The 17,430-nt window shown below is 37.2% G+C and overlaps 1 protein-coding gene across 1 annotated transcript in view; it reads right to left on the reverse strand.

The window, feature by feature from the left end:
• LOC148954585 (acyl-CoA dehydrogenase family member 11-like) overlaps positions 1-17,430 on the reverse strand; it is a 112,440-nt gene that overhangs the window by 28,111 nt on the left and 66,899 nt on the right. The window contains exon 7 of the mRNA XM_089086615.1: positions 4,955-5,098. Coding sequence (XP_088942741.1) covers positions 4,955-5,098 — 144 coding nt within the window. The remainder of the gene's footprint in view (positions 1-4,954; positions 5,099-17,430) is intronic.

A 17,430-nucleotide genomic window follows, 5' to 3' on the forward strand; every position in this document is an offset into this window, starting at 1 on the left:
TTTTACTGGGTTTTATGCCAAAAATTCTTGGCATCGAAGATTGTGATGGTGCTGTTCATCTAACATATTTTTTTTCGGTACTTGTGTACATAATGATACACACTCGAGAAGTGAAGTTAGGTCAATCCTAATGAAATATATCAACTATAATGAAAATTAATACTTAAGAAACAAATTTGGGCTATATTTTCGCACATTAGGGGGGAGGAAAGTATAGCGGGTCTGCATGCAAAATGTGTTAGCCACAATTATCCTGCATATTGTGAAGTAAGATATGTTATCTACCTAGACGTTGTCCAAATACTTTATCCCCACCCCACGCCCTAATTTACAAATATATATAGCTCAAACTAAGTGAGTCAAGAATAATATGTCACCCATCAATTGTTTTCCACCCAGCGTAAGCTAATTATACCTTAATACAAACAAATATGAACGGTGTATTCTTGACTATTCACCAATATGTACATCAATACCTTTTTTTCTTCAACGCTTCCATTTTTGATTCGTTATTATTCTTGCTGTCCTTAACAGCACTATTCTTTGTTCTTCACTGCCACATTTGATACTCTTGATACTTGCTTCAGCGTGTCTGCTAACCCTACAATTCTTTGTTCTTCACTTTCATCTTTGGCAAATTCTGATTCCTGCTGTTGCTTGCAATTCTCGCTGCTGATTATCTTCTTATTGCACACTTCTTTGTTCTCGCAGTCGTGTATCTTCTAACCACACATTTCTCTGTTCTTCATTTTTCATTTTGAGTTGTTCTGATCCTCATTGTCTCATGTCTTGTAACCACATATTCCTTTATCCTTCACTTTCGTTTTTGAGTCGTTGTGATTCTCGCTGCCACTTATGTTTTAACTACATATTTCTACATTCTTCAATTTCGTTTTCGACTTGTTCTAACTGTCGGTTTCGCCAATATTTAAACTACATATCTCTTTCATCTTTATTTTCCTTTATCATTGCTTCAGACATTTTTACAGTGCCTTTTGCCTTAGTTACTTGGATTGGTCTTGTCACATTTGATCACTGTACATAAATAATATAACAGTAAGATCACGCTTAGTGATTTTTGGCTACTATATTCTCGGCGCGTACAAACAGCTCCACCCATTTAATCTACCATCAGCGGTTCAGTGTATATTACCCTGGAACGCGTATTTTTCCAGAAACTTTCTCAAAATGCCTTTGAAACCAACTCGAGACTTCAAAGCCTACTTGTAATTCCCAAAAACATCTAACAATACAAGCTACCGATTTTTATATGTTTACTGGAATAAATTAACTTAAAATTAGATTCTTTAAAATTTAATGTTACAAAGGTGAAGCCAAGTTTTGCGTTCACGAGAAATCTGACTTGTCTACCCGTGAAAAAATCGAATGTCGCGTATGTTTATCCTTGTTTAAATGTTCTCCGGAGCACTTGCATCTCGGTCCGGCTTTGTATAATGGTTGAAATAAGAAATGATTATACTCTTTATATTTATATACAGTGCTTTTGATGGTCAAGGTTATTCATTATCACCCGTCGACCATTTACGTTTCTCAGGTCGTTCTCTTGATCTTGTCTAATTTGATGGTCCAGTTTTTTTATTTTGAGCTTATGGTTTTGTCCTCTTCTGTTATTTTTTGTGCTCATTTTGAGCTAAAGTTAATTTACGTTTGTGTACCCTAGATATTATGAAACTTCTGACGCCTTTTGATATTTACGCACCAAATATGGGCATATGAATGTACATATTTCTAAATTCTGTATTGTAAATGCTTCTAAAACGGTTTTAAAATCTATTTTCCTTGTGTCTTCACTTTTAACCAACATAATTGCTAAGTAATTTAGTCTATCCTGATTATTGTTGATATCAGATAGTTTTTCTTATTGGTTTTAGCCTGAAGAATGATCTTTCTCCTGATACGAGGCTTGCTAGAATCATAAAAAATATTTCACAATTTCGAAAATCAATTGTTCATTTTGATGGCGGAGTGGGGTCCTTTCAAACGCGGGCCGGATTGGGCCGAATCGCCCTTTTTACGGTCCAGGCCGGGACATCCCTAACAAGCGAAGAAGAAGAACACAGCCAGAAGCAAATTCTTTATTTCATATTTTTCTTTACCAAATACTTAATCAAATTTTAATGTCCTGTAACATAGAATATCAAAGAAAACACAAATTTTGTGGCTTAAATTTGGCTGTTATAATATTAAATTGCAAGTAGTAACACATGCCAAAAGATTTTGTATAAATAGCTGCTTAATAACGAATGTAGGGGTATTCAGTCAGCAGGGGCGTCGTTTGGGGGTGGCAAGGGGGGGCAGTTGCCCCCCCCCCAATAATGTAAAGAAAAAAAATATTATGCATCCCATGCCCTTTGACTATCCAGATATGGACCCCTCTTACCCCTCCAATAAAAATGCAGGAGATTCGCCCTTGTCAGTCAGATTAAAAAGCATAGACACTATTAAATCCAATCAGAACGTTCAAGGTTTTTCCTTTAGAGGATTGATTTCAGCTCAAGTATGTCTTCTTTGCACATATTAAACATATCTGGGATGAGAACTGGTTTTCCTTCCACATATTGAACACTACCATGGTCGATACAAATTTGACTGAAATAATTTGGCGGAAAATCAGAGGTACTATTTAGCTTTCTAAGAGGATGAAAGAACCAAACAATTCTCGTAGGGGGTACAGATATGTAAAAACACCTTCATTTTTTTACTGTTGTCCTGGAATTTTTCTTCCTACTTCGGTGCAAATTCAAGTTAGTTTGAACCCTTGATTACTGATACGGTCCCCGGGCTTCTCTTAAATGGCATTCTTGATTTATATTCCACAGTATTATTATATTCCACAATATTATATTTTTTATTTATATTCCACAATATTATACTTAAAAAGAAGAAACCAAGGGACCTAATTTGAAGAAAAGAGACCTTTAGCTTTACAAGTTTTTTTACGAAGAGGTAAGGTCTCAAGAACAGAATTCTAGATAAAAGCGTTAATTGGGATCACTAAAGCTCGCCCTCCCCCTAAAATATTTTGTAAATGAATCAAACCAACATTCAAATTTTTTAGCATAAAAAATGGAGTTTCAAAATTTCCTCAGTCAATCCCTGCGAAGAATCTTGTATTTCTCGTATAAAAAAAGCTATTAATATCCAAACTTATGGGAAAAGAGGATATCGATGCTTTCCCCGCCATCTATTTACATATTGACGAAAAAATTAACTGTTTGAGTGCTTCTAAAAAAATATCAACAGCAGGTCACAAAGATAGCCTATGATAGTTGATAAAACTATCAACAATACAGCCTTTTCTAATTAGGGCTATGTTTACCAAATTGGCTTTCGAAAAACCGTACTTTAGCGGAAAGAAGGGGGGTGGGGTTAGGGATTTCTAAAAGATATGATTATCATGATCATTTTAAACCCTAACTTGGCTTCCTAATTTGATTTGAAAAAATAACTTTTTTATTTAATTTATAGTCGTTTTAAAAATCATACTCAAGGTGATCTAAACACGATATCTCACTGATCTACTCACTATGTTGAGGTTTAAATTTTATCTAGCAATATTTCGAGAATAAGGGCTTATTTACGTGTATTTACGTTTCATAATAAAGTAGAAGTGTTTTAGATATGAAATAAAAAGAGCAATTAGGCTCAAGTTCCACTTATTTAGCGATGCTTCTACATTTTATAATTTATCTTTCCTCTTAAAGACTACTTTTCATAATAAGTGGGAGAGGTTTGACTTTCACCCCCTGTTTCTCAGATGAAAGTAGGCTCCAAAAAATTTTAAAGAAAATTTTTGTTTATTTTTTTCTTCTGGTGGAGGGGTACTTAAAAAGGTTCAAATTTTTGATCGTAATTAAATCCTTTTGGAACGATTGGCATGGCCTGATTAATCTCATACGGACATGCCCTTTTAAACACGATATATAAGGTATATTCCTTTTTTCTGGGAAAGAGGGGTATTTGACCCCATACCACCTACATCAGATCGATTCTAGGATACGGACAAGAGACATAATCCCCCCCCCCCACCATTTTTACTAGATGAATAATTTTCCTACGTGAGAAGAAGACCTTTCGTGGAAGGTTTAAAGATTTGGGCTTAAAAATGCTGTTTATCAGGCTTCAGGTGTCTTATCCCCTAAAAAGAAATCCACTGGCCTCCCCACTCCCTCAATAGCTGGTACCAAGTTGGTTCAATCAATACTGTATGACCATTGCTGCATAAATTTTAAAGAAAGAATGCGTCAGAACGAGGGGGTATGTCCCGTGTCATTCCACTGTGGCATAATCTCTTTGGTTACTTGCAAAGGTCCTAGAAAAAAGAACAAAAACACGCAAACAAGCATCGGTGATCCTCGATTTTGGGGAAAATAAGAAATTTCGTATTTTTCTAGATAAACTGAAAAAATAAAACAACATAAATCACTATATGTGAAAAAATGAGACCCAAAACGAACAAAAATTCAAACGAATAAACAAGCCAAACTTAAAACGAACAGAAGTTACTACAAGTAGTAGCAGGGTAACGTTCTACAAAAATAATGACTGAGAGTACAAGTAATTGAGAGGCAAACCTAGTTGGAGATACTTCTCTCCACCAGTTTAATATGCAAATTTGCCGAACCTTCTTAATTAGAAAAAAAATCAGTTATTCAATCAGTTCAATCCAATTCAATCAGTTCTTCAAACTGAAATTTTCTTCAAAAACCCTGTCAAAACTAAGATAAGCCTGCATAATTCAAGCATCCACAGAAACAGTTCAGTTTTCTTTTAGTAAATCTTCGGCTTTATGGTACTATATGACTGATTTTTCAGTTTTCACTGTCATTTTCCCTTGATTTGGGAGAATTGCCTCTAACTTTGCCACCCCCCCAGAAATTTGAAGAAATTATGCCACTGTTCTAAACCCCTAATAGTTTCTATTATTCCTTACCTGGCAACTTCCATCAATAACGAAAAGGAGCCTCTAGTTTCAACTTCCATTTGAGCCAAAGTTTTCATGTGAAGAGGATGGTTAATCAAACGCTTTCCAAAAGTAACACGTCGAGTCGCATAATCTCTGGCTAGGGCAATAATTCTACAATACAAAACGATGGCATGAAATGAAATTTTTTCTTCTCCTTAAAGGACAAGAACACTTACCGATTAGACATTCAATGTTGCACATGGCTCAGTCCAATTGAAATAACGTTTATAAATGCAACAGACGAGCAGAAAACTGAAATGTGGGCAGGATAAGAAGTTTTAAAAGCGATACTTGTGAGCTGGCTAGTCAAGCCGGCTTAGCTTTCCATCCAATATGCGCGACTCGCAGGAAGCTGGAAAACTGATACTCATAAGAACACCAGACTTGCCTAGACTTGGAAACTCCACTGTTTTCTTTATCATGTAAAGCAGTAATTCCACGAGATAAATGATATTTTCAAAAACCTTGTGGAAGCATAGCTGATGCTCCCCAAAAATTCCAGTTTAGACATACATTTATTTGGACGTTAAACTCGTGTTAGTTTCAAACAATTTGCTTTTTCAGGCGATATTCATAATAACTATCCCTAGACCATCTTATATGCCAGTTTTGTTAACCATTGTATATTAGTGGCTTAATAGTTTTTTCGTCTTTTCTTTTTTAAAAGAAAGTAATGATCACTCGTCTAGGAGAAGATCAAAATTGACATCTTTCACGGCAGGCTCCTTTCCATGGTTAAACTGGAAAAACATCAACATTTATTTTCAAACAGAGTAGAGGACTAACTTGAAAATACAAACGAGTAGAAACCGACTTACGAAAGATTTATAACCTAAGGTGAACATGAATTACAATAGAAAATTACATACAAAACTAAACGATAACAGATAAGTATTGCTTCCCCTTCCACCATTCTCAAAACTCCCAGAAGACTAAAGCGACAAAATGTATTTGCGATAATTCCTGTTCGTTTGAGGTTAAGTTTTATCTTGTACAGTAATTAATACAACTTTTAAGGCCAAGTTATTACAAACAATTAATGAAAAAAAAAACAACCAATTTGAAGACGGATAACAATTGAATTAAAAAAGTTACACCATACACAATTACATAGTGAAAAATTGCTCAGTATATTAGATAGTAATAATAACGGTTAATATTAATTAATGGTGAAAACGTGGAAGCGATGGTTGTGGTAGGAGCTGGCATATTGAGATTCATAGGCGTGGGAACAGTCGAGTTATAAATAATAGTGGTAAGCTAAATAGCCGATTTCAATAGGCACCTCTCACGACTGCTCCGTATAATGGTTTTTGAAGAGATTCTGAATCCCTAAATATCAAACAGTGCAATCCATTTTCATCAAACAAATGAATCACATTTAAAAATTAAGTTATATTCTGATATTGGAAGAAACTTGGATTTACGGAAGGCACGCAACCTCTAATAAAACTCTTACTTCGATAAATTTCATCCCGAATACTCTTACAACCACAGTTTTTAGCATAATAATTTCTTATCCCTTCTACTCCTAGGTCGACTGCTTTTACCAGCCCTATAATTAGATCCCGGCGCCACGCCGACGCATCGACCGAACGCCACCAACAAGGGGCCCAGTTGACCACCGTCGAAGTGTCGCAACGCCGCTGGCGTACCGCAGGCGCACCGCCACCGGTAGAGGCGACGGCGTTCGGCTGACTTTGAATTAGTTTTGTTGCAAACCTTTATTGCGTCAACCGCGAAGTCGAAGCATTTCTTTTCTCGCGTGGTTAATTATTTCGACTTTCCTGATTAGAAATCAAGCAAGGCATGCACTCTCCCTGAATTTTCACCCCGAAAAAAAATTGGTTCCCTGAATCCCCGAAAGTCACCCAATCACGGTGCTACCCCTAGTGATTTATTACTGGTGACTATCCCTGCCAAATATTACTTTGCATACCATAATTCTTCATTACTCTTTTGTTGGTTAATTTTCCTCTTGTGCTACTTTGCACAACAACCAGACAGATACAATTGCAAATTTGCAATATACACGGTTCTTCATATATAGACAAAAGTATCGTCTTTATGAAATGAGATTAAACCATTTCGAATGCAGTTTACTAATTGCGATAAGATTTTTACATCATTCGTAGTCAAGAAATTTATTTTTAAGTTAAACGGAACGCATGCACTATACAGGTTCAGTTGGATTTTGAAACTGATAGTCAACAGATTGTTGCGACAGCTGAACCGTAAGTTTGCAGAATTTGTTTTCTTTTGCTATTTTTAGATTATTGAACGCCTGATAGATTAAAGACAACACAATCTTCTTTCTAAAAAATTTTTACCCCCCCCCCCAAAAAAAAAAACCTTCTACTGACACAAGATTAAGCTGCAGACTAGATTGGAACGGATTTAAGATTGAAACGGAAATAACCCCAAAAATGGGATCATAAAAAAACTGTATATTATTGCCTATAGGGGGGGGGGGGGTAGGGAGCTATCATTTTTAAATGATAATACCTCAATTTTTTATTGAAAGCAGGGATGCCAAAAAGATATTATTTTTTTTCATTTAAAGCGAAGACGGAAGAAAATGATATCAAATTCCCTGGGAAACCCCATAAATATTTTGATAGACCCAGGACCCCCGATTGGGACTTGTTCGTTGTCTTGGGTATTTTTGGATTTCTTATAGACTACTAGCATAATTTGACTTGTGTAAGTGCTCTCTTTTAATTAGATTCCTTGGATCTTATTGAATACCACAGTGAATCTATGACTAAGTTTTCCAGTAGTTTGAGGTATATTTGAATAATCTGGCCATTTTTGTTGTTCGACCTTTATAATTTTTAAATGATAATACCTCGAATTTCTTTTATTGAAAGCAGGGATGCCAAAAAGTTATTTTTTTTTAAGCAGTTATGGTATCCTATCAAAGTGGTATCCAGAGGGGGGGGACTGTTATATTTAAATTATAATACCTCGATTTTTTTTATTGCAAGCAGGGATGCCAAAAAGTTATTATGTTTTTAATATTAAAGCAAACACGGTATCCTATCAAGGTAGTACCCAAAGATTGGACGGATAGGGGGTTTCTTTTTTAAATGAAAGTACCTCGATTTTTTTTTATTGAAAACAGGAATGCCAAAACAGTTATTTATTTTCTTAATTTAAAGCAGAGAGGGTATCCTATCAAGGCGGTATCCAGAGGGGCTTTTTTTTATGCAATTGGAAGTTCTTCTAATAAAAGGTATTTACAAGCTATTTACACGTGAGAATTATAATTTTTATCAAAGTATTATTTTTTCATTGTAACTGAAGTGTTTCACCATCATGTATTTTTCAATACGATAAATTTACTCCTTTTAGATGCAGCTTATAATTTAACTGATATTAGGTATTTATGATTTTCTAATTTGGAATGAATCCCCAAAAGCAAAAATGAATAATATCCAAAAGAGCAGCCAAAAGCAATCCAAAAAAGCAGCAGCTCAGCATTAGCCCACATGATATGTATTCTATAAGGAAGCCAAAAAACTTAAAATGTATTTTTTGTTTTTAATTGATATTAAAAACCGGTTTTTAATACAAGCAAGGCTTTTTAGGAATCCAAAAAATCAAAGTAAAGAACGATGTTGGCACAATAAGTTATTTTTTTTTTTTGCTTTCTTGCTCTTAGACCAGGTCACTTCGTATCGAAGGAGTTGTCGTAGAAACTTCGAAAAGGGCTCATTCGATTGGAAATCGGAGTGGCTTGTGCCCTTTTTAATAGTCGAAAGTGATTGGAAGGCAACTAACACCCCTTCCACGCCCACCATTTCCCCAAACACATCCAATCAAAATTTGAGGTTTTTGAGGAGGACACTCCCCCACAGCCCTCAGGGCAAGGGTTGTAAGTTATGCCCTGGGGCACATAAGGTTTTTATAGAAAGCGTTGTCGTAGAGACTTCAAAAAAGGCTCGTTCGATTGGAAATTCAAAAGGCTAGTGCCCTTTTTAATAGCCGAAAGTTATTCAAGGGCGACTAACCCCCCTCTCACGCCCACCTTTTCCCCAAACACATCCAATCAAAATTTGGAGATAGCCATTTTGTTTAAGGTAGTTGAAAGTTCTGGAAATTAGGTCTTTGAGGATGATCACCCCCCCCCCACAGCCCTCAGGACAAGGTTTGTAAGTTATGCCCTGAGAACATATAAGTTTTTTTTTTGTATAGAAAGCGTTGTCGTAGAAACTTCAAAAAGGGCTCATTTGATTGGAAATTGAAATGGCTAGTGCTCTTTTTCATAGTCAAAAGTGATTGAAAGGCAACCAACACCCCTTCCACGCCCACCATTTATCCAAACACATCCAATCAAAATTTGGGATAGCGATTTTCTTCAAAGTAGTTGAAAGGTCAGGAAATTATATCTAAGAGGATGACACTCCCCCTACAACTCTCAAGGTAAGGGTTGTAAGTTATGCCCTTAGGGCATATAAAGTTTTATTGAGAGCTTTGTCGTAGAAACTTGAAAAAAAGGCTCATTCGAGTGGAAATTCAAAGGGCTAGTGCCCTTTTTAGTAGTCAAAAGTGATTTGAGGGCATCCCCCCCCCCTCTTAAGCCATCCTTTTCTCCAAACGCATCCAATCAAATTTTTTAGATAGCCCTTTTTATTCAAAGTAGTTAAAAATTTTAGAAATTATGTCTTTGAGGATGGTAACCCCCTCAGAGCCCTTGGGGCAAGGGTTGTAAGTTAAGCCCTGGGGGCATATAAGATTTTTATTGACAGTGAATTTGTAGAAACTTCAAAAAGGGCTCATTCAATTGGAAAATAGAAGGGCTTTTGCTCTTTTTAACAGTCAAAAATGATTGAAGGATAACTAACACCCTTCTCACACCCACCATTTCCCCAAACACATCCAATCAAAACTTTGAGATAGCCCTTTTGTTCGACGTAGTTAAAAAATCTGAAAATTGTGTTTTTGAGAATGACAATCCCCCCAGAGCCCTAAGGGCAAGGGTTGTAAGTTATGCTGGGGGCATAAAAGTTTTTTTTTATAGAAAGCGTAGTCTTAGAAACTTCAAAAAGTAATCTTTCGTTTGGAAATGAAACGGCTGGTGCCCTTTTTAATAGTCGAAAGTGATTGGATGGCAAGTAACCCCCCTCTTACGCCCACCATTTCCTCAAACACATTCAATCAAAATTTTGAGATAGCCATTTTGTTCAACGTAGTTGAAAGGTCCGGAAATTATGTCTTTGAGGATGACAACCCCCTCACATCCCTAAGGTCAAGGGTGGTAAGTTAAGCCCTAGGGCATATAAGGTTTTTATAGAACGCGTTGTCGTAGAAACTTCAAAACGGGACCAACGATTGGAAATTGGAAGGGCTAGTGCCCTTTTAATAGTCGAAAGTGATTGAAGGGCAACAAACCCCCCTCTCACGCCCACCTTTTCCCCAAACACATCCAATAAAAATTTTGAGATAGCCATATTGTTCAGCGTAGTTTATTTTCAGATGGAAATTATGTTTTTGAGGAGGACAATCCCTCACAGCTCTCAGGGCAAGGGTTTTAAGTTATGCCCTGGGGGCATATAAGAACGATGTTGGCACAATGTATTATTTATTATTTTTTTCCTTTAGACCAGAGTTCTTTGTATCGAAGAAGTTGTCGTAGAAACTTTGAAAAGGACTCATTCAATTGGAAATTGGAGTGGCTTGTGCACTTTTTCATAGTCGAAAGTGATTGGAAGGCAACTCACACCCCTTTCACGCCCACCATTTCCCAAAACACATCCAATCAACATTTTTAGATAGCCATTTTGTTCAGCATACTTGATTTCCAGATAGAAATTAGGTTTTTGAGGAGAACACTCCCCCACAGCCCTCAAGGCCAGGGTTGTAAGTTAAGCCCTGGGGCATATAAGGTTTTTATAGAAAGAATTGTCATAAAAACTTCGAAAAAGGCTCATTTGATTGGAAATTCAAAGGGCTAGTGCCTTTAAATAGTCTAAAGTGATTGAAGGGCAACAAACCCCCTCTCACGCCCACCTTTTCCCCAAACACATCCAATCAAAATTTTGTGATAGCCATTTTGTTCAGCGTAGTTTAAAGTTCTGGAAATTCTATCTTTGAGCATGGCACTCCCTCCCCCCTCCCCAAGGTCTTGAGGGCAACTAACACCCCTTCCACGCCCACCATTTATCCAAACACATCCAATCAAAATTTGGGATGGCCATTTTGTTCAAAGTGGTTGAAAGGTCCGGAAATTATATCTAAGAGGATGAAACTCCCCCCACAACCCTCAGGGTAAGGGAAGTTATGCCCTGGGGGCATATAAGGTTTTATTGAGAGCTTTGTCGTAGAAACTTGAAAAAAGGCTCATTCGAGTGGAAATTCAAAGGGCCCTTTTTAATAGTCGAAAGTGATTTGAGTGCAACACCACCCTCTCACGCCACCTTTTCCCCAAACACATTCAATCAAATTTTTTAGATAGCCCTTTTTATTCAACGTGGTTAAAACTTTTAGAAATTAGGTGTTTGAGGGTGGTAACCCCCTCAGAGCCCTCAGGACAAGGGTTGTAAGTTATGCCCAGGGGGCATATAAGGTTGTTTTTTATAGAAAGGGTTGTTGTAGAAAATTCAAAAAGGAATCATTTGATTAGAAATGAAAGAGCTAGTGCCCTTTTTAATAATTGAAAGTGATTGGATGGCAAGTAACATCCCTTCCACGCCCACCATTTCTAACCTCCCTCTCACGCCCACCTTTTCCCCAAACACATCCAATCAACATTTTTGGATAGCCATTTTATTCAACATAGTTGAAAATTTTGGAAATTAGGTCTTTAAGGATGACAACCCCTCCCCCTCACAGCCATCAGGGCAAGGATTGTAATTTATGCCCTGGGGGCATATAAGGTTTTTTTTATAGAATGTTGTAGAAACACGCAGCCCTATGGTCTAGGGGTTTATGGTATGAACTTGTGCAGTAGAGTTTTATAGAACGCTTGGTCAGAAACTTCACAACTGGTTCCTTCGAGGGGACCTTGGAAGTGCTCGTGCACTGTTTAAGAGTCGCACGTGATTGAAGGACAACTAACACTCCTCTCCTCACGCCTACCATTTCCCCAAACACACCCAATTAAAATTTTGAGATAGCAATTTTCTTCAACGTAGTTGAAAGTTCTGGAAATTAGGTCTTTGAGGATGACAACCCCCTCAGGCAACTAGTTCCCCTCCCACAACCACCCTCCCAATTGCCTCATTATGTTTAAAAACTAAATCTTAGTTTGAGATTAAATCAAAATGCACTGTGCTAATGCTAATTCCCAATAAGGCATCTCAGCAGTGTCCCAAGGACGACTGAGGGTATTATGTTCAAACTTTCGGGGCTACTTCTGCTCTTAAAATTTAACCAAATAAAAATAACGTAAGTGAATCCAAGCTATCAAAGGCAGCGTAATAACGCTGCCTAAGTAAAGCACGATGTTGGCACAATGTATTATTTATTTTTAGTTTTCTATACCAGGGCACTTCGTATCGAAGGAGTTGTCGTAGAAACCTGGAAAAGGGCTCATTCGATTGGAAATTGGAACGGCTAATGCCCTTTTTGATAGTTTAAAGTGATTGGAAGGCAACCAACACCTCTTCCACGCCCATCATTTCCCCAAAAACATCCAGTAAAAATTTTGAGATAGCCATTTTTTTCAGCGTAGTTTATTTCCAGATAGAAAATATGTTTTTGAGGAAAACACTCCCCCGCAGCCCTCAGGGCAAGGGTTTTTAAGTTATGCCCTGGGGGCATATAAGAACCATGTTGGCACAATGTCTTATTTATTATTTTTTTCCTTTAGACCAGAGTACTTCGTATCGAAAAAGTTGTCGTAGAAACTTCGAAAGGGATCATTCAGTTGGAAATTGGAGTGGCTTGTGCACTTTTTAATAGTCGAAAGTGATGGGAAGGCAACTCACACCCCTTTCACGCCCACCATTTCCCAAAACACATCCAATCAACATTTTTAGATAGCCATTTTGTTCAGCATACTTGATTTCCAGATAGAAATTAGGTTTTTGAGGAGAACACTCCCCCACAGCCCTCAAGGCAAGGGTTATAAGTTAAGTCCTGGGGGCATATAAGGTTTTTATAGAAAGCATTGTCATAAAAACTTCGAAAAAGGCTCATTTGATTGGAAATTCAAAGGGCTAGTGCCTTTTAATAGTCGAAAGTGATTGGAGGGCAACTAGTCCCCTTCTCACGCCCACCTTTTCCCCAAACACATCCAATCAAAATTTTGAGACAGCCATTCTGTTCAACGTATTTGAAAGTTCTGGAAATTAGGTCTTTAAGGATGACAACCCCCACACAGCCCTCAGGGCTAGGGTTGTAAGTTGTGCCCCGGGGGCATATAAGGTTTTAATAGATATTGTTGTCGTAGAACCTTCAAGAAGGGCTCATTCGACTGGAATTTGAAATGGCTAGTGCCCTTTTTAATAGTCGAAAGTGATTGGAAGGCAACTAACACCCCCTCCACGCCCACCATTTCCCCTAACACATCCAATCAAAATTTTGGGATAGCCATTTTGACCCACGCAGTTGAAAGCTCTGGAAATTATACCTTTGAGCAGGACAATCCCCTCAAAGTCTTCAGGGCAAGGGTTACAAGTTGTGCCCTGGGGACATATAAGGTTTTTATTGCAATCTTTGTCATAGAAACTTGAAAAAGAGCTCATTCGATTGGAAATTCAAAGGGGTAGTGCCCTTTTTAATAGTCGAAAGTGATTTTAGGGCAACTAACCCCCCCTCTCACGCCCATCTTTTCCCCAAACACATCCAATCAAAATCTTTGAATAGCCATTTTATTCAACGTAGTTGAAAGTTTTGGAAATTAGGTCTTTAAGGATGACGACCCCTCCCCCTCACAGCCATCAGGGCAAAGGTTGTAAGTAATGCCCTGGGGCATATAAGTTTTTTTTATAGGATGTTGTATAAACTTCAAAAAGGGCTCATTCGATTGGAAATTCAAAAGGCTAGTGCTCTTTGTTTAATAGTCGAAAGTGATTTGAGGGCAACTAACCCCCCTCTCACGCTCACCATTTCCCGAAACACATCCAATCAATATTTTAGATAGCCATTTCATTCAATGTAGTTGAAAGTTCTGGAAATTATGTCTTTGAGGATGACAACCCCCCAGAGCCCTCAGGGCTAAGGTTATAAGTTATGCTCTGGGGGCATATAAGGTTTTTTTTATATAGAAAATGTTGTCGAAGAAACTTCAAAAAAGGCTCATTCAGTTGGCAATTGAACGGGCTAGTGCCCTTTTTAATGATTGAAAGTGATTGAAGGGCAAGTAACCCACCTCTCACGCCTACAGTTTCCCAAACACATCCAATCAAAATTTTGAGATATTCATTTGGTTCAACGTAATTGAAAGTTCTGGAAATTAGGTATTTTAGGGTGATAACCCCCTCAGAGCCCTTAGCGAAGGTGTTTTAAGTTATGCCCTGAGGGCATATAATGTTTATATCGAAAGCTGTTGCAAACACTTTAAATAGAGCTCATTTAATTGAATATTGAAAGGGCTAATGCTCTTTTCAATAGTCGAAAGTGAATGGAGAGTAATTAACCTCCCTCTCACGCCCACAATTTCCCCAAACACATTCAATAAAAGTTTAGAGATAGCCATTTTGTTCAACGTAGTTTAAAGTTCTGGAAATTATGTATTTGAGGATGACAAACTCCCCAGAGCCCCCAGGGCAAAGGTTGTAAGTTATGCCCTGGGGGCATATAAGCGTTTTACAAAATAGCGTTATCGTAAAAACTTCAAAAGGGGCTCATTCAATTGGAAATTGAGATGGTTAGTGCTCTTTTTAATAGTCGAAACTGATTAGAGGGTAGCTAACCCCTCGCTCACGCCCAGATTTTTTTGTGAATGGTATCAAGTTTTCCGTTTCAGGTCAACTAGAGGAGGTATGAAACTAAATTAAACACTAATATTTGTGTCCAGATTTTTAAAAGGGTTTATGTTGTTAAAAATTGCTGAAAATTTTTCTCCAGCATACAAATAGCATGCTAAATTATAAAGTCTCAAAAAAAACAAACAAAAATATTTAAAGTATTATTTTCTTTTTCCCTGAAAAGACTATGTCGATACAAAACGAACAGAAACTAATTAAAACAACTTTTTCCGCAAAATAAGTTTTTCAAAAAAAGCAAAGAACTCCATTAAACCAGAAATGAGCAAAAATAAAATAATCTACCAAGCGTGGAACTACCACAAATCAGCATCGATAAATAAATGAAACTCAAAATAAACAAAAATTACAATAAATAACCGAGTCACACTCAAAACTAGCAGAAATTAACATGAGTTGGGCTGAAAACCCCTATGCCTTCCCAAGCCCAGAACATAATTCGCACTTTACTGAAAGAAATATAAATGAATGTGCATTGTCAGTTTAATATAGTAGTCAAAATGTTAATATTATTTGATTATTAAAGTTATAAAAGTAAAAATATTTATATTTTTACAGTAAAGTGCAAATTATGTTCTGGCCTTGGGAATGCATAGGGGTTTTGAGCCCTACTCATGTTAATTTCTGCTCGTTGTGAGTTTGACTCGGTTGTTTTTTGTAATTTCTGTTCGTTTTGGGTTTCGTTATTTATCGATGATGATTTGTGGTAGTTTCACGCTTGGTAGATTGTTTGATTTTATTCTTGCTCATTTTTGGTTTAATGGAGTTCTTTACTTTTCTTTAAATAACTTATTTTATGGAAAAGGTTTTTTTTTAATTAATCAATATCAAAGTCGTCCATTCCAACTGTTTTAAAGGAGATAAAACAGATATAGGCAAAGAACATTATGAAAAAACTAAGCTTCTAGGTTCAGACTTCTATTCAAAGTTTTTAACCCAGATAATTGACAAATTTTGTGATACGGTGTTTGAAGTTTTGTATGCAATAAAGGCCAATGAAAAAAAAACTACCAATTTTGATAATTATTCATGTTAATAATACATCGCTAATATATGCTTCAACTATTATGCAAGGGTTCTGAAACGCCACAGCACTTTAATTTCTACCAGATTTCTACTTTTCTTGATAAATAACAAAGAAGACCAGCGTCCAGCCAGCGACTTGCGAAATTTTAACTCATGAATAGGCCCGAATCTTTTGTAAATTCGAGCTGGGATTTGAGAAAGACTGATGAAAACATTAATGTTTGCGGTCAACATTGTTCGCGCCAGCGGCGCACCACCGCCACTGCTTTTGGCCCCGCCACAACCGGTCTTCCCTTATCGGCGCAGCGCCAGGGTTTACCTATATCCATTCGGACTACCACTACTTAAAATTTTCTCTAACGACTGTTCTTGAAACGACTACTCCCGTTATGACTTCTGTTACCCAAGCTACGTCTACCCCGTTTGCCACAGTAGAATAGATCTTTTGAATATGAGCAGTACAGCCATTCCTGGCACCTCTCCGGACAGTGACCTAGACCTGCATTCAAACTGTCTATGAACACGGAGTAGACAACATATATTTTATTGAAAGATGACGAAACACATTATATTTAAACAAATTCTAGAGATTTGAAATTGCTGGTTTTTCAGAAAGCGAAAGAATAGGAAATTTGAAATACTTATTCATCCTGGAGAAAGAAAACTAGAGACAGCGCCCTTCTATACTAAAACTTCATAGTTAGGAGTACAAATTCTCACTCGCAGAAGGTATGTGGCGTTTTTTTTCTTTTAAAAGTGAAAGTTATGACAATCAGCTAGATATAATGCATTCTATTGATTGCTTTAATCGCCTTTCCTTTATCCTGCTTATTAAAAAAATTTTCACCCCAGACAAAACTTAACATTCACATATTTCTCCCTAAGCCCTTCCTGAAAATTTCAACTTGATGCTCCAAGCCTTTCCTGAGATATGCCCCTGGTATACGCCATACAACCTGGAAAAGCATAGTGCATTTTACTGTAGGCTCTAGGAGCTTGTAGTGCAAAAATGCTTCAGTAGATCAGAGACAAAACTTTTGCCCCTTCCCACTTCACCCAAGCATGAAAATTTGAAACCCCATCTTTTCATCTTCCCGCTTTCTTTCCCAACAGTACTTTTAAGTTTTAACTTCAAGCCCTAAACCGTTCTCAAGATATTGCAGATACATAATTTCGATAACCTAGATAAATGTAACCCAGCAATAACCCAAAACTGAAGGCCCACATATAACCACCCTAGGAATCCCTCAAAGTTTCAACTTGATCTCCAAAGCCATTCTTAAGGTATACTTATTAGACCTTTTGACGCTCTTGAACAAAATGGATATCTCGAAATGGGAGGGAGACTGATTACATTCAAATCCCTTTAGCTCTTAAACCGTACGCTAGAGCTATTAACTTCAAATCAAAAGAATCTCCTCCTAGTTTCTACAAATGACCTTTCGATAAGAAGTGACGGAAACTTTTTTTTGGCACTTTTCTATC

This window comes from Artemia sp. Qi Xiang Cuo, chromosome 3 (genome assembly GCF_049724085.1).
Source record: "Artemia sp. Qi Xiang Cuo chromosome 3, ASM4972408v1, whole genome shotgun sequence".
Classification (NCBI taxonomy): Eukaryota; Metazoa; Arthropoda; class Branchiopoda; order Anostraca; family Artemiidae; genus Artemia; species Artemia sp. Qi Xiang Cuo.